This window comes from Perca flavescens, chromosome 20 (genome assembly GCF_004354835.1).
Source record: "Perca flavescens isolate YP-PL-M2 chromosome 20, PFLA_1.0, whole genome shotgun sequence".
NCBI classification, from domain to species: Eukaryota; Metazoa; Chordata; class Actinopteri; order Perciformes; family Percidae; genus Perca; species Perca flavescens.
In genome coordinates this window covers 13,526,890-13,544,066 of record NC_041350.1, presented here as the reverse complement: position 1 = coordinate 13,544,066, position 17,177 = coordinate 13,526,890, and the positions used below count along the sequence as shown (strand labels likewise).

At 41.8% G+C, this 17,177-nt stretch overlaps 3 protein-coding genes across 4 annotated transcripts; all 3 read right to left on the bottom strand.

Annotated features, from left to right (window-relative positions):
• Positions 1–455: 455 nt before the first annotated feature.
• On the bottom strand, positions 456–2,441 carry grem1b (gremlin 1b). Its single transcript, XM_028566455.1, has 2 exons — positions 2,216–2,441; positions 456–1,739 (listed from the first exon to the last, which is right to left on the bottom strand). The coding sequence occupies exon 2, from the start codon at positions 1,736–1,738 to the stop codon at positions 1,190–1,192; it is 549 nt and encodes a 182-aa protein (XP_028422256.1). The 5' UTR covers position 1,739; positions 2,216–2,441; the 3' UTR covers positions 456–1,189.
• Positions 2,442–4,436: 1,995 nt separating this feature from the next.
• On the bottom strand, positions 4,437–11,953 carry arhgap11a (Rho GTPase activating protein 11A). Of its 2 annotated transcripts, XM_028566678.1 has the most exons (12): positions 11,144–11,953; positions 10,075–10,142; positions 9,874–9,970; positions 9,524–9,780; positions 9,194–9,357; positions 8,956–9,096; positions 8,618–8,692; positions 8,086–8,259; positions 7,858–7,987; positions 7,477–7,585; positions 6,659–6,773; positions 4,437–6,545 (listed from the first exon to the last, which is right to left on the bottom strand). In XM_028566678.1, exons 1-12 carry the CDS (start codon positions 11,276–11,278, stop codon positions 5,065–5,067), a joined length of 2,946 nt encoding a protein of 981 aa, XP_028422479.1. In that variant the 5' UTR covers positions 11,279–11,953; the 3' UTR covers positions 4,437–5,064. The 2 variants fall into 2 exon arrangements, with proteins under 2 accessions (XP_028422479.1, XP_028422480.1); XM_028566679.1 differs by lacking the exon at positions 8,618–8,692.
• Positions 11,954–12,652: 699 nt separating this feature from the next.
• Positions 12,653–15,993, bottom strand: actc1b (actin alpha cardiac muscle 1b). Its single transcript, XM_028565197.1, has 9 exons — positions 15,887–15,993; positions 14,702–14,853; positions 14,475–14,603; positions 14,179–14,289; positions 14,003–14,087; positions 13,559–13,720; positions 13,283–13,474; positions 12,992–13,173; positions 12,653–12,898 (listed from the first exon to the last, which is right to left on the bottom strand). Exons 2-9 carry the CDS (start codon positions 14,828–14,830, stop codon positions 12,755–12,757), a joined length of 1,134 nt encoding a protein of 377 aa, XP_028420998.1. The 5' UTR covers positions 14,831–14,853; positions 15,887–15,993; the 3' UTR covers positions 12,653–12,754.
• Positions 15,994–17,177: the final 1,184 nt, after the last annotated feature.

Below are 17,177 nucleotides of genomic sequence, written 5' to 3'. Positions count from 1 at the left end.
ACACTGAAATAATCCTACAGATTGTGGGTTAGACCATATATTAAGAGGGTAATATTCAATATGGATATCTGAAGAATATTTCATTTAATTAATTAAAAAAATACCCAACATTTGCGATTTATTTATCAATCATTGGCACCGCGCCCCCCCACCCCTTTCAGTCCTCCCGATAGATTGTCGAGCCATGTAATTAAATATAGCGAAAAGGTTAAGTGACATCATCTCAAGGGATAATTTGAACAGGTAACCGCATCTTTTCTCCTGAAACGGACTACTTTTATGACATTTATTCCCAGGGCTGAGTGCGAATGTCTCCATGCAGGAGGAAAGCAGCAGATGACGAAGGGATAATTTAACATTTTGTTTGACACATCTTCCTAATTAACATCAGGTGTAAAGTAACAGATCATATGCACATATTCCAACATCCGTTTATTTTATGTTTTGGTGGATAATTTAATTCAAAGGATAAACAAACCGGTTACATCAAAGGTGGCTTTACATTTTACAACTATTTAATCTCGATACTGTATAAACCACCGCTGTACATAGTTTGTTTTAACTAACATAGAAGCCTATATTGTCTCTACAACTGTGTAGGCACCCAATTTACAAAGAAAAAACTTTACTGGTGGACTTCGAAATTCAAAGAAATCAATCAACCTTGAAAGGTTCTTGAAATGTCGAAATAAAAACACATTTTCCATTCACAAATATAACCGCTCATCTATCAAATTCCACACAGTGGAAACATCCAGTTAAACAAATACATATGCACACACAAATACTAAATTGGACAGGAATGTTTTCCTGTCACCATAAGCGTTTCGATTTATTAAATAAACCGGGGTTATTCAGTCCTCTTGGGGTGAGGAAGCCGTGCGTAAAACGTGCCCATTCCAAGTCAGCGTTCCCGTGCAGTGATGCTTGATTTCAAACTTTGCAAACTGGTGAGGAGTAAAATGTTCGTTGCCGTTCAACGTCGGATTATAGGTTGCATGTCCATATTTGTTCACACTTTGTGCAAGAAGAGAATCTTCGTGGCCTAAATGTAAGAAGCCTTCATGGATGCTTCTTCCGATGGAGACAGGCACGTGTTCATGGCTGTGTGACAGCCTATATTTTTTTTTCTACAAACAATCCTGTCCGCGAAGAATAAGAATATGAAAAACACGCAGAACACATTTCTTTAGTCCAGGTCTATGGATATACAGCGGCACTGTTTGACGCGCTGGATGCGTTTCTTCTTGGTGGGTGGCTGCTGGTCCGGACAGTTCAAAGTATAAGTCATGGCGGTAAAACGCTTCGGCTTGCAAAAAGAACAGGACTGGAAGGCACCCTCCTCCCTGCGGATGTGCCTGGGGATGTAAAAGGAGTTGCACTGTCCGTAACAAAAGCGATTGATGATGGTGCGGCTGACGCAGCCCTCCTCGTGGATGGTCTGCTTGAGGGGCTGAGTCTTGCACCAGTCCCGTTTTAAATACTGGCGCTCCGTCACATGTAAAGCTTCCTGGCTGGACTCCAGCACTTCGTCGGCCGGTGAGGATGGGACCTGCCTCTGCCGGGACCCAGAGCCCGCCTGCGGAGGCTGCGGTTGCTGCTCCGATTCGTTTGGGTTGCTTTTGTCAGGATGAGGAATGGCCCCTTGTGAACCTCGGTTTCTTTTGGAATCCACGGGAGAGGATAGCAACCCCATGATGAAAACCATACTGCAGAAGATACGCGTTGAGTTGGCCATCCTTGGGGAGAAAAATAAAATAATGAATCGCCTATACCATTTCAACTCTGGACGGATTACGCACAGCTGTCAAAGCGTTTTCTCTTTGTAAAAACGCACAGAGCTTGCTTTTTATTTTATTTTTTTATAACTATGCGAATCGAGAATATTATGTGAAGACAACATAACTGTTTATTTGAATTACCTCAGTATGAATATCTGAGTGAGAAATGGAATGATGCTCTCATTCGTTATAAGGCTACTATACATAGATATAGATATATCCGTTAAGCAGGAATGTCACCAGATTTAGCCAAAGCAAAAGCATATCAACTTTCTTATGTTTAATAAACCAAGTACGTATCCACACAAGCACATCACTGGATAACAAGGATGCAGTTTTGTAGTTTCTATAAGCTATAAACGAAACTCAAATGTAAGTGGTGTGGACGATACGCGTGGATGTTATGTTAGGTCAAACAGTCCAAAATCACTCACCTGTGCGAGCCTCTGCTGCTACAAGTGCGATGATCTGATCCCGTCAGTCCTCTGCGCCACCTTCCAAACTGATAGGCACCTACTGCTGTCGACTGTACGCTGGTGGGGCTGTGGATGGGTGGGACACTAACCACTCCATAGACAGGGGCCAGGGGGTTTAATACAAATTGCTCCAGCGCCGGACTGTCTCCCTTTTAAATGTTTGCCAGCTGAGATGTGCACAACAGTTCCCTCTACATTATTGGCTAAGCACGATGTAGAGAAAATCAAAACTATCCGCCCCCTCAACACTTCCCTGAACCCACTTCTAAAACAGACAACCGAGAAACAGCGAGGGCAGGCAGGCAGGCGGGGGTAGGAGGAGGCGAGAAGAGACAAAAGTAAATATCAAAACGAGCATGATGAAACATACGGTACAATACAGTATATCACCATTTTAAAACTGAAAGGAGGCGTTTACAGTCCTCTCGTAAACTATGAACATGCAATCTAAGGATTATGTCAATTAAAAAGGTTGACTATCGGATTACAGCACACCTGTGAATCCTCAACATAGACAGCATTCTAAAGTCGCTGTAAACTCATCATATATAGCAACATACCAAAACATTTTTTTTTTTGTTGCATGAATACAGAAGTACAAAATTAGCTTGGAAATAAAAGATTGTAATGGATGGAAGTTCCATTATAAACTCCATTATATAGCCATAGGCTTTTATGTAGTTATTTTAAGTGTATTTACGCATGCACATTTTGGGCTACTATGATTTAAAAACCATTGATAATTAGTAATCTGGTTGAAAGTGAAATTATTCTTAAAACGGCTTTGGTAAAATTAATTAAAGAAATTATCGGTACTACTTTCTAATGAGCACCTTTTATAAATTGTGACGAATAGTAGTTGTGTTTATTAAACCATTTACTAATGCTTATAAATCAGTTTAAGCCACTGTTAAGAACAACTGTTGGGTTGCCAGGTTGGGAAATGTCCCTCGGGTTGACGTTATATCCTTTGTTTTGTAAAATGAATGGGAGAGATGTTATGAATGTTGGTAGTTTGTTAGTACATGCCTGCACTATTAAGCCACAAGCTTAGAGTTATAAATGTTAATAAGTTGCTGATTAATTAACTTTTGGTCCAGATTCTCTGCATATTTTTCCTGTTGTAAAACTAAACTAAATAAATATCTAAAGGGCAAATCAGGTGTCCTACTAAAGTAGTAGGATCACAAGCTAAAGACTTTTTTTTCACAACCTGGCAAGTCAAATGTAGTGGCTTAAAGTCTTAACAGCTGTATAAAGCATAACATGAAATATTAACTATATATAGTCACATGTTCAGCTTTTATAATATTCTGGAAAATAAAACTCCAGCACACACACTGCTGTTGGTTAAAGATTAAAAGATTATAGGCCAAACATGCTCATATCTTCAACTAAATTGTGAATTGTCAATTACTGGATTTCCATAATAGTATACAGCATTTTTCTTATATATTTTGATGCATTTCATGTTTCAGAAAGTTATGTTCATTTGCTGAACACATGGCCTCAGCCCAACCACCTGTCTGCAATATGTATGCATAAAAATGCAGAATGAGACTAATATAGACAATGCACTAGTCACTGCAGTGATATTTATAAGCGGCTACAGTTAAGAGCATTTTAACAACCTTTTGTCCAAGTCCAATATACTGCACATAAGAAGCATGCAAGCCTCCCAATGGGCTGTGGAGGATAAATCAGAGGGAATGATTTTGACCTTAACCCTTTCACTGTCTACTCTTCAGATTATATACAGGAAAAATCATGCCTAGGCCATTCACCTCCTTTAGGTCAACATAAGTCACTGAGCCAGATCCAAACAGGCTTTTAGTAGTAGGTGGGAGTTTCAGATACCTGATTTTACACTGAGCAGAAAGAACATTTTATTTTAATAATGAAGGAATCTCCAGAGTGCATGATATATTTTCAAATGTACCAGAACCTACTTTGTTCAAAGAATTCCTTCAAACAACCAGTATTCTATCGGGATATAGTTGCAACGGGGCAGTCTGGGTTTTTGACAGAATAAATTCCTAAGCCTTATTACAATATGAACATGATTCACTGAACATCTCAGTCTAGTATTGTTTAAGTAGTGGTTGTAAGACTCCCCCTTGTGGCTCCAAAAAATGCTAATTATTTCTGCAAACCAGAATAATTCAACTAAAAAGAAAAATTGTTAGGTATATGCTTTTTGATTTTATTTGTCAGAAGCTGTTCACATGGCAAAGCATTTTACTGACCGTTGGTTCTGAAATTAATGGACTATGACATGATGTGATCAATACTGCTTGGCTTTTTTTTTTTTTTTTTTTAAAATCCAACAAAAAGGTGCATTTTTTCTTGTTACTGTCCATGACAAAAGACAGTAAGAAAGTATTGTATAATTAATGGCCACAACTTCAGTAAATAGTTGTTTAAAAAAAAAAAAAAATCTAATTTAAGATTAGTTATAAAATGCATAAATAAAAGCATAAAACTTGAGCTCAACATTTCCAGTCATACCATCAATCACATTTTACATCATTTGGCCTGCACGCTACAGTATAAACATTACGAAACATAATCCAGTAGGCTGATGTGTTGATATTTAACTCCTAAACTTGATTAAAACAAACATAAAACATATGAAGAGCTCCCATTTAAGACACTAACACAGACAGCACCTAAGGTAGCTAAAGAAATAAATTAAAAACCCCTGAAAAAAAATATGGATCATATAAAAGGCCATGTTTAATGTCACGTCGTCCTACCAGACAGACCTGCATAGTAAGGAGGAAACATATAAGGCAAAAGACTTTAAACTATAAATCTATAGGCTTGGTGGCAGACAGCAGGCGTACTTGGTTGAGGGGGTTTCTAGGGGAACCTCTGTAATGGTGGAGGTCCATCTCTACTACCTGCTGCACAAGAGGCTTCTGAGCTCCCGGTGGATCAGGGACCGAACAGTCCAGTTTGGTCTGTGGTTGGACCTTGTTGGTCATGTCGGCCAAAGCACAGGAACTGAGTTTACGGGCCAAGGTGCTTTGCTTTTTGGGTGGGACTGGAGGTGGTTTCTTTATGGGGCGACTGCTGTTGGACAGCCCCACTTGTGGCCCCCCCTGGCAAGGCTGGAGCTGTGGGTGAGGGGAGAGGCCACTCTCCAGGCTCACTGCCCTCACCACCTGATCGCTCTGGCTGAGGGTGAGTTCTGCATTTCTAGTCGGTCTCCTGCTCTCTCCCAGGAGGGAGTTCATCCTGCGGACGGTCTGACGCACGGGGGTGCGCTGGAACTTGAGCGGTGATCTGACGTGTCCGGCCTTGGAGCCCCTGGGAGAATGAAGGGTGAGCTTGTTGAAGTGATAAATGTGGTCTGCCACCCGACGCTTTTCAGTCTCCAGGCTGCGCGGTGAGAGGGGCTGCTGCTTTTGGACTTTGGTACCACTCTCCGGGGAAGGTTCATTTTCTTCATGCACCGCACTGGCCACAGTACCAATTTTAGGAGTTGTACCAAGCTCATCTCCGAGTTCAAGGCGCAGCTTGTACGGAGTGGACTGCAGCCCAGAGGAGACACCCAGTTTGAAGAGAGCCGGACTCTGGATGTCCAGCGCTTCGATCAACCTGCTGCAGTTCACCTGCTCTGCCTCCGTTTCACTTTCTCCCACCATGGAGCGGTTGTAGCTGCTGATGGGAGCAGCACAGAAAGAGCCTTTATCCGCCTGTACTACTGGAGTATAGCATGCACCAGGCTCGAAAACTACACTGTCAATATGCAAAGGCGATAGAGCGGCAATTTCAATCTGGCTAAAGGTAATGTTCTGTTCGTTAGCCAGAAGGCTCTGCTGCGTTGGGAAGCTGGAGGCATCCGTGTCCACAGACACAACTTTGACCGTGGGAGTCTCTGGTGGAGGGACTAGCAGGCTGCGTGATGGTTTTGTTGCGTTTGTCCCCGTAGAGTTGCAGTTGTCCTGTGTGACGGCCTGGAGGTCGCTGCCCTTCTTTATTGTCAGCAGGGTGGGGCCGGTTTGACTCTGGGCTTCAGTGATGGAGCCCTTGCTCTCAGCACTGGAAGCACAACACAGCTTGTTTGGAAAGCTGGCCACTGCTGGGGGCTTTGATACGACGATGGCTGGCTCAGACATGTAGTTGCTCTTTAAGCACCCGTGCATGGGGGTGTCCGTGAAAGATCCTCCGCTGAAAGCCTGGGCTCCTACGGGAGTCTCCCCGCTCCATGAGGTCCGGTGGGCACTTGAGTCACATTGGGGGGTCAGCAAATTGTCTTCAGACTTGCTGATGTACCTGGAGCCTGTAGAACAATGTGGGCTATTACAACTCAAAAAAGGACTACATTTGTAACATCACACTGGAATAGAGATATTTTTATTAGCAGTTGATTGGATTTCATTACTTGGTACTCACTTTTGGTTTCAGCTTTTCTAGGCAGAGCTGATGGACTGAACTCGGTCTCTTTGGTGAAACGAAAACTGGTTGTGCTCTCCTGAGTGGCAAGTCGCCAGCCAATGGACTCAGATCCCTTTATCACCAGCATGGAATGAGACATGAAAGATGAAAGAAGCTTTAGTGTATTATTTTTGTTAAAAAAGGACCCCACAGGTGTTACCCAAAATGAAACATTAATATGTTAATTACATTAATGTTGTGGTTAGTTCTTCAGAGGATGATAAAAGTCACTCAGAAGAAACAAGATATTGGATTTCTTTGTCATCAACTTTTTATTAAGTCAAGAATATACATAGAACTATAGAGCATTAGAAAGTTCTGCACCTTAAACCGCTCACCCAATGTACCCCAAAACCGGTCACAATACATTTTATGTATATACTATATAATAACATTCTTTCATCTGAGTGCTTAACATAGTAAATCACAGGACATATCCTGCTTGACATATGGCTTTGTACCATACAAGTATGAACACAATTTATTTGTAATATTACAAATATGAAACACAATCCACTTTTTTTTTTAACCGTGCATGCATTAGTTTAAACCTGTTAGCTACTGAAAGTAAAACTTAGAATGTTACACAGTAAAAAGTGCTAATGTGCAACAATTTACCCCATTAAAACCCCCCATGTGCAAAGGTTACTCTATCTATATATATTTTTTTAAGTTAACTGCAGCATATGCCTCAGTGCAATTCATTAACAGCATTTTTCATAATCTTTGTGAACCAGATAAGTGGAATGTGAAGTCTGTTGGGCAACTAGACTTACAGCCTCCTTGCTGCTCTTCCCCAGGCTAAAACGCAAGCGCAGAGATTTGCGTGGGGCTTCCTTTTTGTCGACTTTAGGAGAAAAGCAGCCAGCTCTTCCAGATTCATCTCTGAAAAGGATAAACATTCAAACCATTATCAGCATAAGAATAATGTTCTACAAGCTCTTATCTTTCTGTATAGTGGGAAATTCATGGCTGTGTGGCACAATGCATTTTATGGCATCACTTGATCTTAATTATTTGTATTCAGTAAAATGTACTGTGAATGTCCATTACGGCACCATACTGTAAGATCTGACCATACTGTCACTTCGGTCATAGAAACAAAAAACCTAATTGGGAATTGTGAAGGATAACTGGAGGACAAAGAAAGTGTGTACCTGTTGAGAGCATGTCTCTTGCTAAGTCGTTGGCTCTTCCTCCTTGCAGAGACAGATGACTGCCTTCTAGACTTTCCTGCTGATGACAGGGTATTTTGGGAAGAGTCCAAGACCCCCGAGGCACTGTAAGCTGCCATATATAAAAAGGAGGGAAAGAACATGTACGCTTAAGCACAAGCTTAAGAGATAGCAGAATAGTTGATTCCCATTTGATCAAACAATCAATACCTGATCCAGGAGTGGAAGCTGCGCTGAACAAAGTATTGGGAAGTAATTCTATCCCAAGAGTCTTTTTGACAGATCTACGTTTCTTGTTTGAGAATCCAAAAGAGTAACCAGATTCCAAAGGAAGTTTTCGCTTTGAAGTTGGTGTTGCAATCACAGGAGTTGCAGAGGAAAAGACTGGCAAAATCACAAAAGAATTAATACATTTATATGGTGTGGGTGTGTTGTTTTTTTTAATATTTGAAAACATTCCAAAGTCAATTCTGAGCCAAGGCACTTGAAAGAATTTGCACATTATGACTGAAATTGATGGAAGATGATTCATGCGAATGACAGGCAGACATGCAAAGAAAACAAAAGCCAGTGAAGACATTAAAACAAAGCATAATTTCCCATTATTCAAATGGCTTATTTTTCATTATTTAGGCAGATCAAGTCAATTAATTTGCAGAAAGCTTGTCGTTTCATGTGCATAGCAGATGGATCATCATGCTATAGGACAGGCAACATTGTCTCATCTGACCTCAGTACCTACCAAGGCTGTCTGACTGGGTGGCATTTGTGGGTGTTCTATTAGTTTTTATCTTATTCAGAGCACCATTGACCACATCTGAAATATGAGACAAATCGAACCATATAAAAAGTATACTGACTAAAGCTGCTTAAAAATAACATGATTCATTTTCAATTACTGCAATACAGGGCTCCGTTTTACTTTAATATGTCTGTTTAGTGTCTCGAGATATTTTCAGGGTGGTTGCACCAGTGCAACTGGAATTTAGATCGCCAATCTGAGATTTGATTTACTGTAAATCGTATATACTGCAGCTTTCATAAAAAAACAAAAACAGATAGCTGAGGGTATAGTCTTACCTCCGAAGCTGCGCCTGTGTCTCTTCTTCATCCCTGAGTTTATGTCCAGCTCGTCAAGTCCATCATGAGTAGGGGACAGAACCCCCGCCTCACAGCCCATCATGGCTGGAACTTTCTCTAGAAGAAACTGTGGTAACACACCTGTGAAACATAGACACAACCAAATAATTATTGCTAAAAAGCTACAGTGTACACGGACACAAAAGATGACCTACAGGTAAGATGCCTCAAGTCATACCAAAGTTGTGGGCATTCTCTATGAAGCAGTGTACTATGGCTGCCTGGAGCTTGAGGCGTTTCTCAGTGTTGGCGTTCATCTTCTCTGTACCGTCTCCAGCGTGAAGGATGTTGGGAGCCAAGATCACAGACAAGTTGCTGCTATCCATCTTATTCTCTGCACTCCTGCGATTAAGCAAAGAGAGAGAGAGAAACAGCAGTATTGTATATATGAAGAGGAAGGTAAAGACGGATAAAAATAACATTTAATGGTAGATGGATGTTCTTTAAAAAAAAAAAAAAGAAAAAAAAAAAAAAAGTAAAGTAATCCAAGTAAATATATTTCTGGCACCTCTTAGACACATTGTGGAGGAAGTCAAAAAAGTGACGCAGGGTGCTTAGGTTTTTGTCAGGTAGTACACAAGACAGCAGCATGGTGGAAGAGGTCCTATCCTCCATGGTGGGGAGTTGCTGGGCCTTGAGGAAGGTCTCCTGCAGCTCTGTGGGTAGCACGGGCTCCGGCAGCTCCCTAAAGAACTGCTTCACCAGACCGGCCACATCACAGGGAAGTGCGGTGGACAGACACTCCTCACCCGCATCCAGTTTTGCCTAGACAGACAAAACACAGCTGCTGCGTTAGACTTTTTCTCTCAGGGTCAACATCCCTCAGTGAATGCAAGGTCAACTTCAGCCATCACTCACCCTCAGTGCTTTCAGGCGAATGACCGAGCCTGATTTTCTGAACAGGCCCTCTGTGTCGACATGTGCCAGCAGTACCATACATGCGTCGACCAGGAAGCTAAGAAAGCAGAGAAATGCTGTTAGTATAAAATGTACAAGACAGGACAAGTAATAACTCTAAATTACTTTAGGCTCGCGTAAAAGTAAAGCATGTCTACTTGCCTTGGCACGCTCCCGCATTCCATATTATAGTACGGTAGGCTCTCCAGGGATACCCCAAAAACCTTTGCCTGGGGGAACAATCAAACAATTAAAAACAAGACATTCACTGTACTAATGTTAGATTTTAAACAAGAAGGCTAAACAATGAGGAAAAAAAACAAAACAACCAGCTGTTAAATTACTCCAATAACAGCATCACAACTATCATGTATTCATCTGTATCAAAATCTGAGAGTCCAAAACCTCACTGCCTCTTTTTTTTTTTAACTATACTAATATTGTTCTCTGTGATAGTAATTCCACTTCCAGACATCCCTATGTTTGAGAGAACAATGGAAAGTAGCCACTTCATGCTGGTTTTAACCTCAATGATCTGAATCCATCCTGAGTTTTTAAGCAAATAAAAGAATTACTCCATTTCAGTTGCTGATTTCCTCATATAGTCTGAGCTAAAGTTAATTGCATTTGTTTGCTATTACCACATTTGAAGGCCTCCCCTGCAAATGCAGAAGTTCAATGTTCATTTCAAAAGTCACAAAGTCTCTTGCAACAAACCTTGTGACTCCTGTAAACCAATTACAAGTACACAAGAAGAAACAGGGCGTTCACTGTTAGTCAATTTACTGCCATAACATTCAGTATGGCATATCGTGTAGATGTTAAATTGTTCTGAATTACCTAAATTACAAATCTATTTTGCCAATATGTCCAAAAACATTACAAAAATGTGCCCTAAAGATTTATGAAAACACATTGCCCTTTTGTGTCGTCAAGTTTGGCTTTCTATGACTTGTAAAGAACTTTATGGTGTGAATAATCACGAGCACAGCCAAACAAAGCATATGCAGTGAGTGACAACAGCCTGCGAACAAATGGGTTTCATCAGTGGGGGCATGCTTTCAGTAATATGCTAATTGGATTCAATTGCCTAAACCACAGCATGTAACGTTAGGTTGATACTGTGAACGTTAAATCGTGGTCTGCCATAACGGATTGTCATGTCAAAAAAAGTCACTGCAAATAAAAACGCAAGTAAATTGTGCGGTGCATGGGTTTTCTTTAAACTTACCGAGTTGCTGGCTGTTGACTTAACGTTACAGCTGGCGGCTTTGTTTTTGTTCCAGTTCTTTGTCTTTATCCCATACGCTGTGCGGAGGTGCTGCACAGCCACTAGACGCATCACATTTCTCTCCATGACTTTCATTTTTACACTTCTCTCTTGTAAGGTTACTTTGAAATGAACTTTACAACAATCCGTTCACTCTCTTCTGACAGGACCGGACGTTACGTTATATCGGTTTTATCCTGACCCGAGTCTTTCTAACTTTAACGTTATCACTTTCTCCACACCTCTGACGTAAACTAGCTAACTAAGTCATACTCACGTGGATCTAAACTGCTTAACGTTAACTTACAAGACGCTTGTTCCCTACAACTGTTTACCATTTGCAATCTCAAGAGTAAGAACGACAAAGTTACTCAGTCCCAAAGAGATTTTAAGGACTTGACTAACGTTACATTACGGAGCGCTTATCTATCTAGTTAGCTAGCTAGCTCCGTGTTTCAGTTGCAATGCAGTTAGGTAGCTAACGTTAGCAAGTCACATTAACGTTAGCTCATTTACAAGCCTAACGTAAATAAACTAAATAGCTTATCGGTGTCACACAAATGGAAATTTGTGTTTACCTCTTTTCAAACTGTAAACTGTATGAATTACATCGATTAAATTCTTTAGCTAGCTAACTGCATTGCGCTAATGGTTCACTCGTTAAATCGGTTGCCAGGCTGTCTGTTTCCGCAGAGCATTCAAACAGCGGCGCTCCATACCCTCTACGCTGTGATTGGCTAGTGACGGTTCGAATAACATTCTCTGGTGGCGTGTGTTTTACTACCCAGGGTAGCCTCACTGGGCGGGGTGGTTTCTAGATGAAACCTCAAGTAGACGCTTTGTCAACCGGTTGATTCTGTAAGTCAAACTAGTCGCACCTTTGAATTCTCCCTCATCCTGTTTTTGTGCAATATGGCTATGATTATGGCACATAATGTATAGATGAATGATTTTCAGCATGTTTAATGGGATCACATCAAACAGAATGAGAGGACTGAAAAAATGTAAGATGGCCAATCCTTGGACCAAGAAATTAAATGTAATGGATTGCAACATAAAATGCTGTGAAGTAATACATGTTATTAAGTGACTGCCATCACATCCTCTAGCTGTAAGAAAGCCACGTAGTGTAACCTAACCCTTCACTGCTTTCTTCACTAATCTTTCTATCAGGAATGAGACACATATTAACGTCAGAATTAACCAGAGAAAGAAGGAAAGTAAGACAATGGCTGTACTTGTTCAGATTCTCAAGTATGGTAAAAGTGAATGTTCACTTTTGTCTTCAACCACTAGGTGGAAGCATCTATATAAAGGGCACTAGTTTCAGCAAACTCTTGCTCATTCAGGTATGTGAGGCAAAGATGGATTGACATAACGATCTGTGGTGTATGCTGAAACCGCACACATGACGGTGTCATTTGTTATTTTGTGTATTTGCATTGCTGTAAGCAAGCACAGTACAGAAGATACTTTCATAAATGCTTATCTTTATTACAATAGAACATGAACATATATGTACAGGAGACAACAACATACAAATGTTTGGACGGAAGGAGGTTGGTTGTGTGTTTAGAAGCATTTCCTGTGGACAATGGAGGGTCCGGCCTCATCGTACTCCTGCTTGCTGATCCACATCTGCTGGAAGGTGGACAGGGAAGCCAGGATGGAGCCACCGATCCAGACGGAGTACTTCCTCTCAGGTGGAGCGATGATCTAAGCAAGGAATAAACACCATTTCAGTTTTAACGAGTGTTACATTATTTAATGGATGAACTTGATGATTTAAAACCTTTGCCGTTCTCTCACCTTAATCTTCATGGTGCTTGGGGCCAGAGCTGTAATCTCCTTCTGCATACGGTCAGCAATACCAGGGTACATGGTGGTACCACCAGACAGCACATTGTTGGCGTACAGGTCCTTACGGATGTCAATGTCGCATTTCATGATGCTGTTGTAGGCGGTCTCATGGATACCAGCAGACTCCATGCCTAGTAGAGGACCAGCAAAAAAAGTTGAGTTTTGTCTGAGACAAAGTAGGCCTACTGCAATTCTTAAATTTATCCCAAAACAAACAAACAAATAAAACCAATTACTCACCAATGAAAGAAGGCTGGAAGAGGGTCTCTGGGCAACGGAAACGCTCGTTACCAATGGTGATGACCTGACCATCGGGCAGCTCATAGCTCTTTTCCAGGGAGGAGGAGGAGGCAGCGGTGGCCATCTCATTCTCAAAGTCAAGAGCCACGTAGCACAGCTTCTCCTTGATGTCACGCACAATCTCACGCTCAGCTATGGAGCAGAAAGTTCACGTATTGAGAAACAACACTTGTGGACCTCTCATTAAACCAATGAACCATGATGACATAAACCTACCAGTTGTGACGAAGGAGTAGCCACGCTCAGTCAGGATCTTCATCAGGTAGTCAGTCAGGTCACGACCGGCCAGATCCAGACGCATGATAGCGTGTGGGAGAGCATAACCCTCATAGATGGGGACATTGTGAGTCACACCATCACCAGAGTCCAGCACGATACCTTTAGCAAGCAGAAAAGGACCACAGTGGGTAAGCTATGCATGCCTGCAAAGGTCTGCCCTCTTCAAATATGTCTCGCATCATAAACCATACAAATGCTGCTGACATCACAGGCACACACCCTGCTGAAGAGGGATTAACACCTCCCCCTGACAATGAGACCGGAATCTATCCAGATGATAGACACCCTCCGAATGTAAATGTTCAACAGTTTACTCTTATTTTAGCTCATTGCTTAACTGACCACAGACTAAATTGCGTGAAAAAGCTGCAGTATACTGACCAGTGGTACGACCAGAGGCGTACAGGGACAGGACAGCCTGGATGGCCACATACATGGCGGGAACGTTGAAGGTCTCAAACATGATCTGGAAGAAAAAGCAAGCACAATGTAAAAGTTTATCTCAACCCGAGAACAAATATGTAAGAGCAGAGCGGAAAGTAGTGACTGTAAAGTACCTGGGTCATCTTCTCCCTGTTGGCTTTGGGGTTCAGGGGGGCCTCAGTGAGCAGGGTGGGGTGCTCCTCAGGGGCCACACGCAGCTCATTGTAAAAGGTGTGGTGCCAGATCTGACGGATGAGAAAGAACAGCTGATGTCAGGACTGAAACAACTCAACTGAATAAACAACAACAACAACAACAACCAGGTCCTCTAAAAATAAGCAGCTTTTACGATGCCAGGCTGTGAATTCTCGAGGATGTGGAACGTCAGCTGCCATGAATGGTGTTAATGAGTCTCACTGTCAACACACACCTTCTCCATATCATCCCAGTTGGTGATGATGCCGTGCTCAATGGGGTACTTCAGGGTCAGGATACCCCTCTTGCTCTGGGCCTCATCACCTACGTAGCTGTCCTTCTGACCCATACCCACCATCACACCCTGAAGGAAGAAGCACAAGAGGAATATAAGACATCGGAAAATGATACTTTTATACATACTTGAGTAAACATTTTTTTCTCAGTTTTCTTTTAGCTTACCTGGTGGCGGGGCCTTCCAACAATGGAAGGGAAGACAGCACGGGGAGCGTCATCTCCGGCAAATCCAGCCTTGACCAAGCCAGAGCCATTGTCGCACACAAGGGCGGTAGTCTCATCATCGTCACACATGATTAGGCTTTATCTGGGGTGGTCTAAAGTTTGAGGGGTGGGGTAGAAACACAAGGAGATTTAGGCTGGGTGTTAGGAACAGCTGTCTAAACTGCCCATCATAGAATACATAGCATGAAGGCCTGTTATAATTGAACAATCACAGACGCTTTATCGCTGGAGTGGCTAATGATGTGATGAAGTGACTAGACCAAAGACTCATATGATTAATATATTAGCTGTGATCCAGAGCACATTTGAAGACCTGCCAACACTCTCTTATAACTGCTCTATCACTTTGCAAACACAAATATAACCCACCTCAATGGGTGCAATTTATAGAGAGCTAATTAGACATGCATTTGGATGCTATTTTGGTCCCAGCGTTGTTGTACAACTACTGATACCATATCACCACAGCCGTGATTGTTCCTGGGCCATCTCAGAGCTGCTGAGGTAGCACCAAAAAGGGGCATAACAGAAAGACCTGTGATCTATTTTAAGCTCAGGACACGGTGCTTAACAGGGTGAAACAAGTGACACATGGATCTCCAGCTATTTCTGGTCTGAGAGAGCTTGTCTGAGAGCCAGGCCAGCACCGATCTGTCCTCACACTGTGACACTTTTGTTTTACTACATGGCTCCATGCCCCAGCTGCCTATTAGATTCATTCATTGGAGCATGGGTGAATTTGGCAACCTTCTCCCTAGCTTTTGTGCACTGATCCAAAGTACTACTCCAATAGGATATGGTTGAGTGACTATATTTGTTAGTTCTCTATGCTTTTCCACAGATGCTTTCCATAGCATGGAGTTTCTTTATAGCAGAAAATCTAATTATATAATTATGTTTAATTTCAACATCCCATTGCAGTCAACCTAGCATAACCAGTAACTCCAGTTCTAACGGATGTCAGCACATTCAGTTAGTTATTACAACATGAAAACCATTATGTAGCTGAAGTTACATAATCCATTCATTCATTTATATCCCACAAATCGACTTCATGAAACTAATCATACAAATGACACAGATATCTACAGCGGACCGGAGAAAAAAGTTGTGAAATGTACTCACCAAGGTGCACTGGTAGGCAGATGCTTCCACTGGGACAAAGGCTGAGGGTGAGAAGAGCCCCTTAAATAAGACCCAGACTGGGTCTAGGGACCAGGGGCGGGGCCAGGGGTTCACACAAGTCCAAATAAGAGCTGCCAGCAAAAAATCAACAAGCCACTGAACGTGTTTTACATACATGGATGGGACTTCTCTGCAATGTAGTCACTTGAATGACACAGTTTAAATGAATGTCAGTAGAGAATAAAATGTTTTGAAGTTAATGTAAAAGTTTATGGAATATTATTGGATGTATTGTATTATTGAATACAAAAGAGCAACATTAACATTAATGCAATTTCATTTCTGAAGGAACATAAAGAGTAATCTCCATTCTGAAAGTTTATCTCATGAACTTAATGAAATATGTAACTCCATGTCCTAAAGCAATGCACACTTGCTGTGTGTTGCAGTATCATTTCTTTATAGCCCTGCAATCATACATCTAAATTAAGACACTGTGAATGTCTTGCAATTAGAGTTTCAAAATACTGTATTTTCTGTTACTCTGATGCATAATGTGCCACTCTGCACATATGTCACATCTCTAAAGAGGTTTTACTTTACTCAGAAGGCCAACTATGATGACACAGCCAGGACAGCATCACTGGTGTCTTGTTAAGGAAATGAAAACATTGCACATGTCTGTGAACCATGGTGCTGGTATGTGCACTGAGCTTCCTCAACTTGAGGAACAGCTGATGAGGGCTCTGTGTGGGATCTGGCTGTCTGAGTGGCCTGTGGTGTCAGTGCTTCAAGCTGATTGGCCCAGCTGTCTCCTTATAGGGTTACGGTGAGCAGCAGTCATTAATGAGCAGCCACTGTCGTTCCCGAGCTGTGAGTTTGCAAAGTGGAGGTCCATATTTGTGCCTCCCACTTTTCCATATATTTGCCTTCATGTACAGTGTACCTTATGAGGTAATACTCTCTATCTTTGCAAGAATGCTACACACATTTGACAGATCTGTTGATACAACATCATTCCCAAAGAAAATATCATATATGGTCAGATCTCAGGGAATACCATTCATGTATTTGTATTGATAAAATAAATGTATTGATTTAGGTCTTCGGGTGAGGAAGAATGACTCAGATCTAGAAGAGCAGTATATATTACGTGAGGTTGCAGTGTATCAAAGCTGGAGGTATGTGAGAGCATTCTTCTGCTCCAAGCTGCCCCACTGAGCCTTCTATATATAGTGTTCCTCTCTATCTTCACAGATAGGAGCTGGATGCAGCTAAAGCATCTCATAGT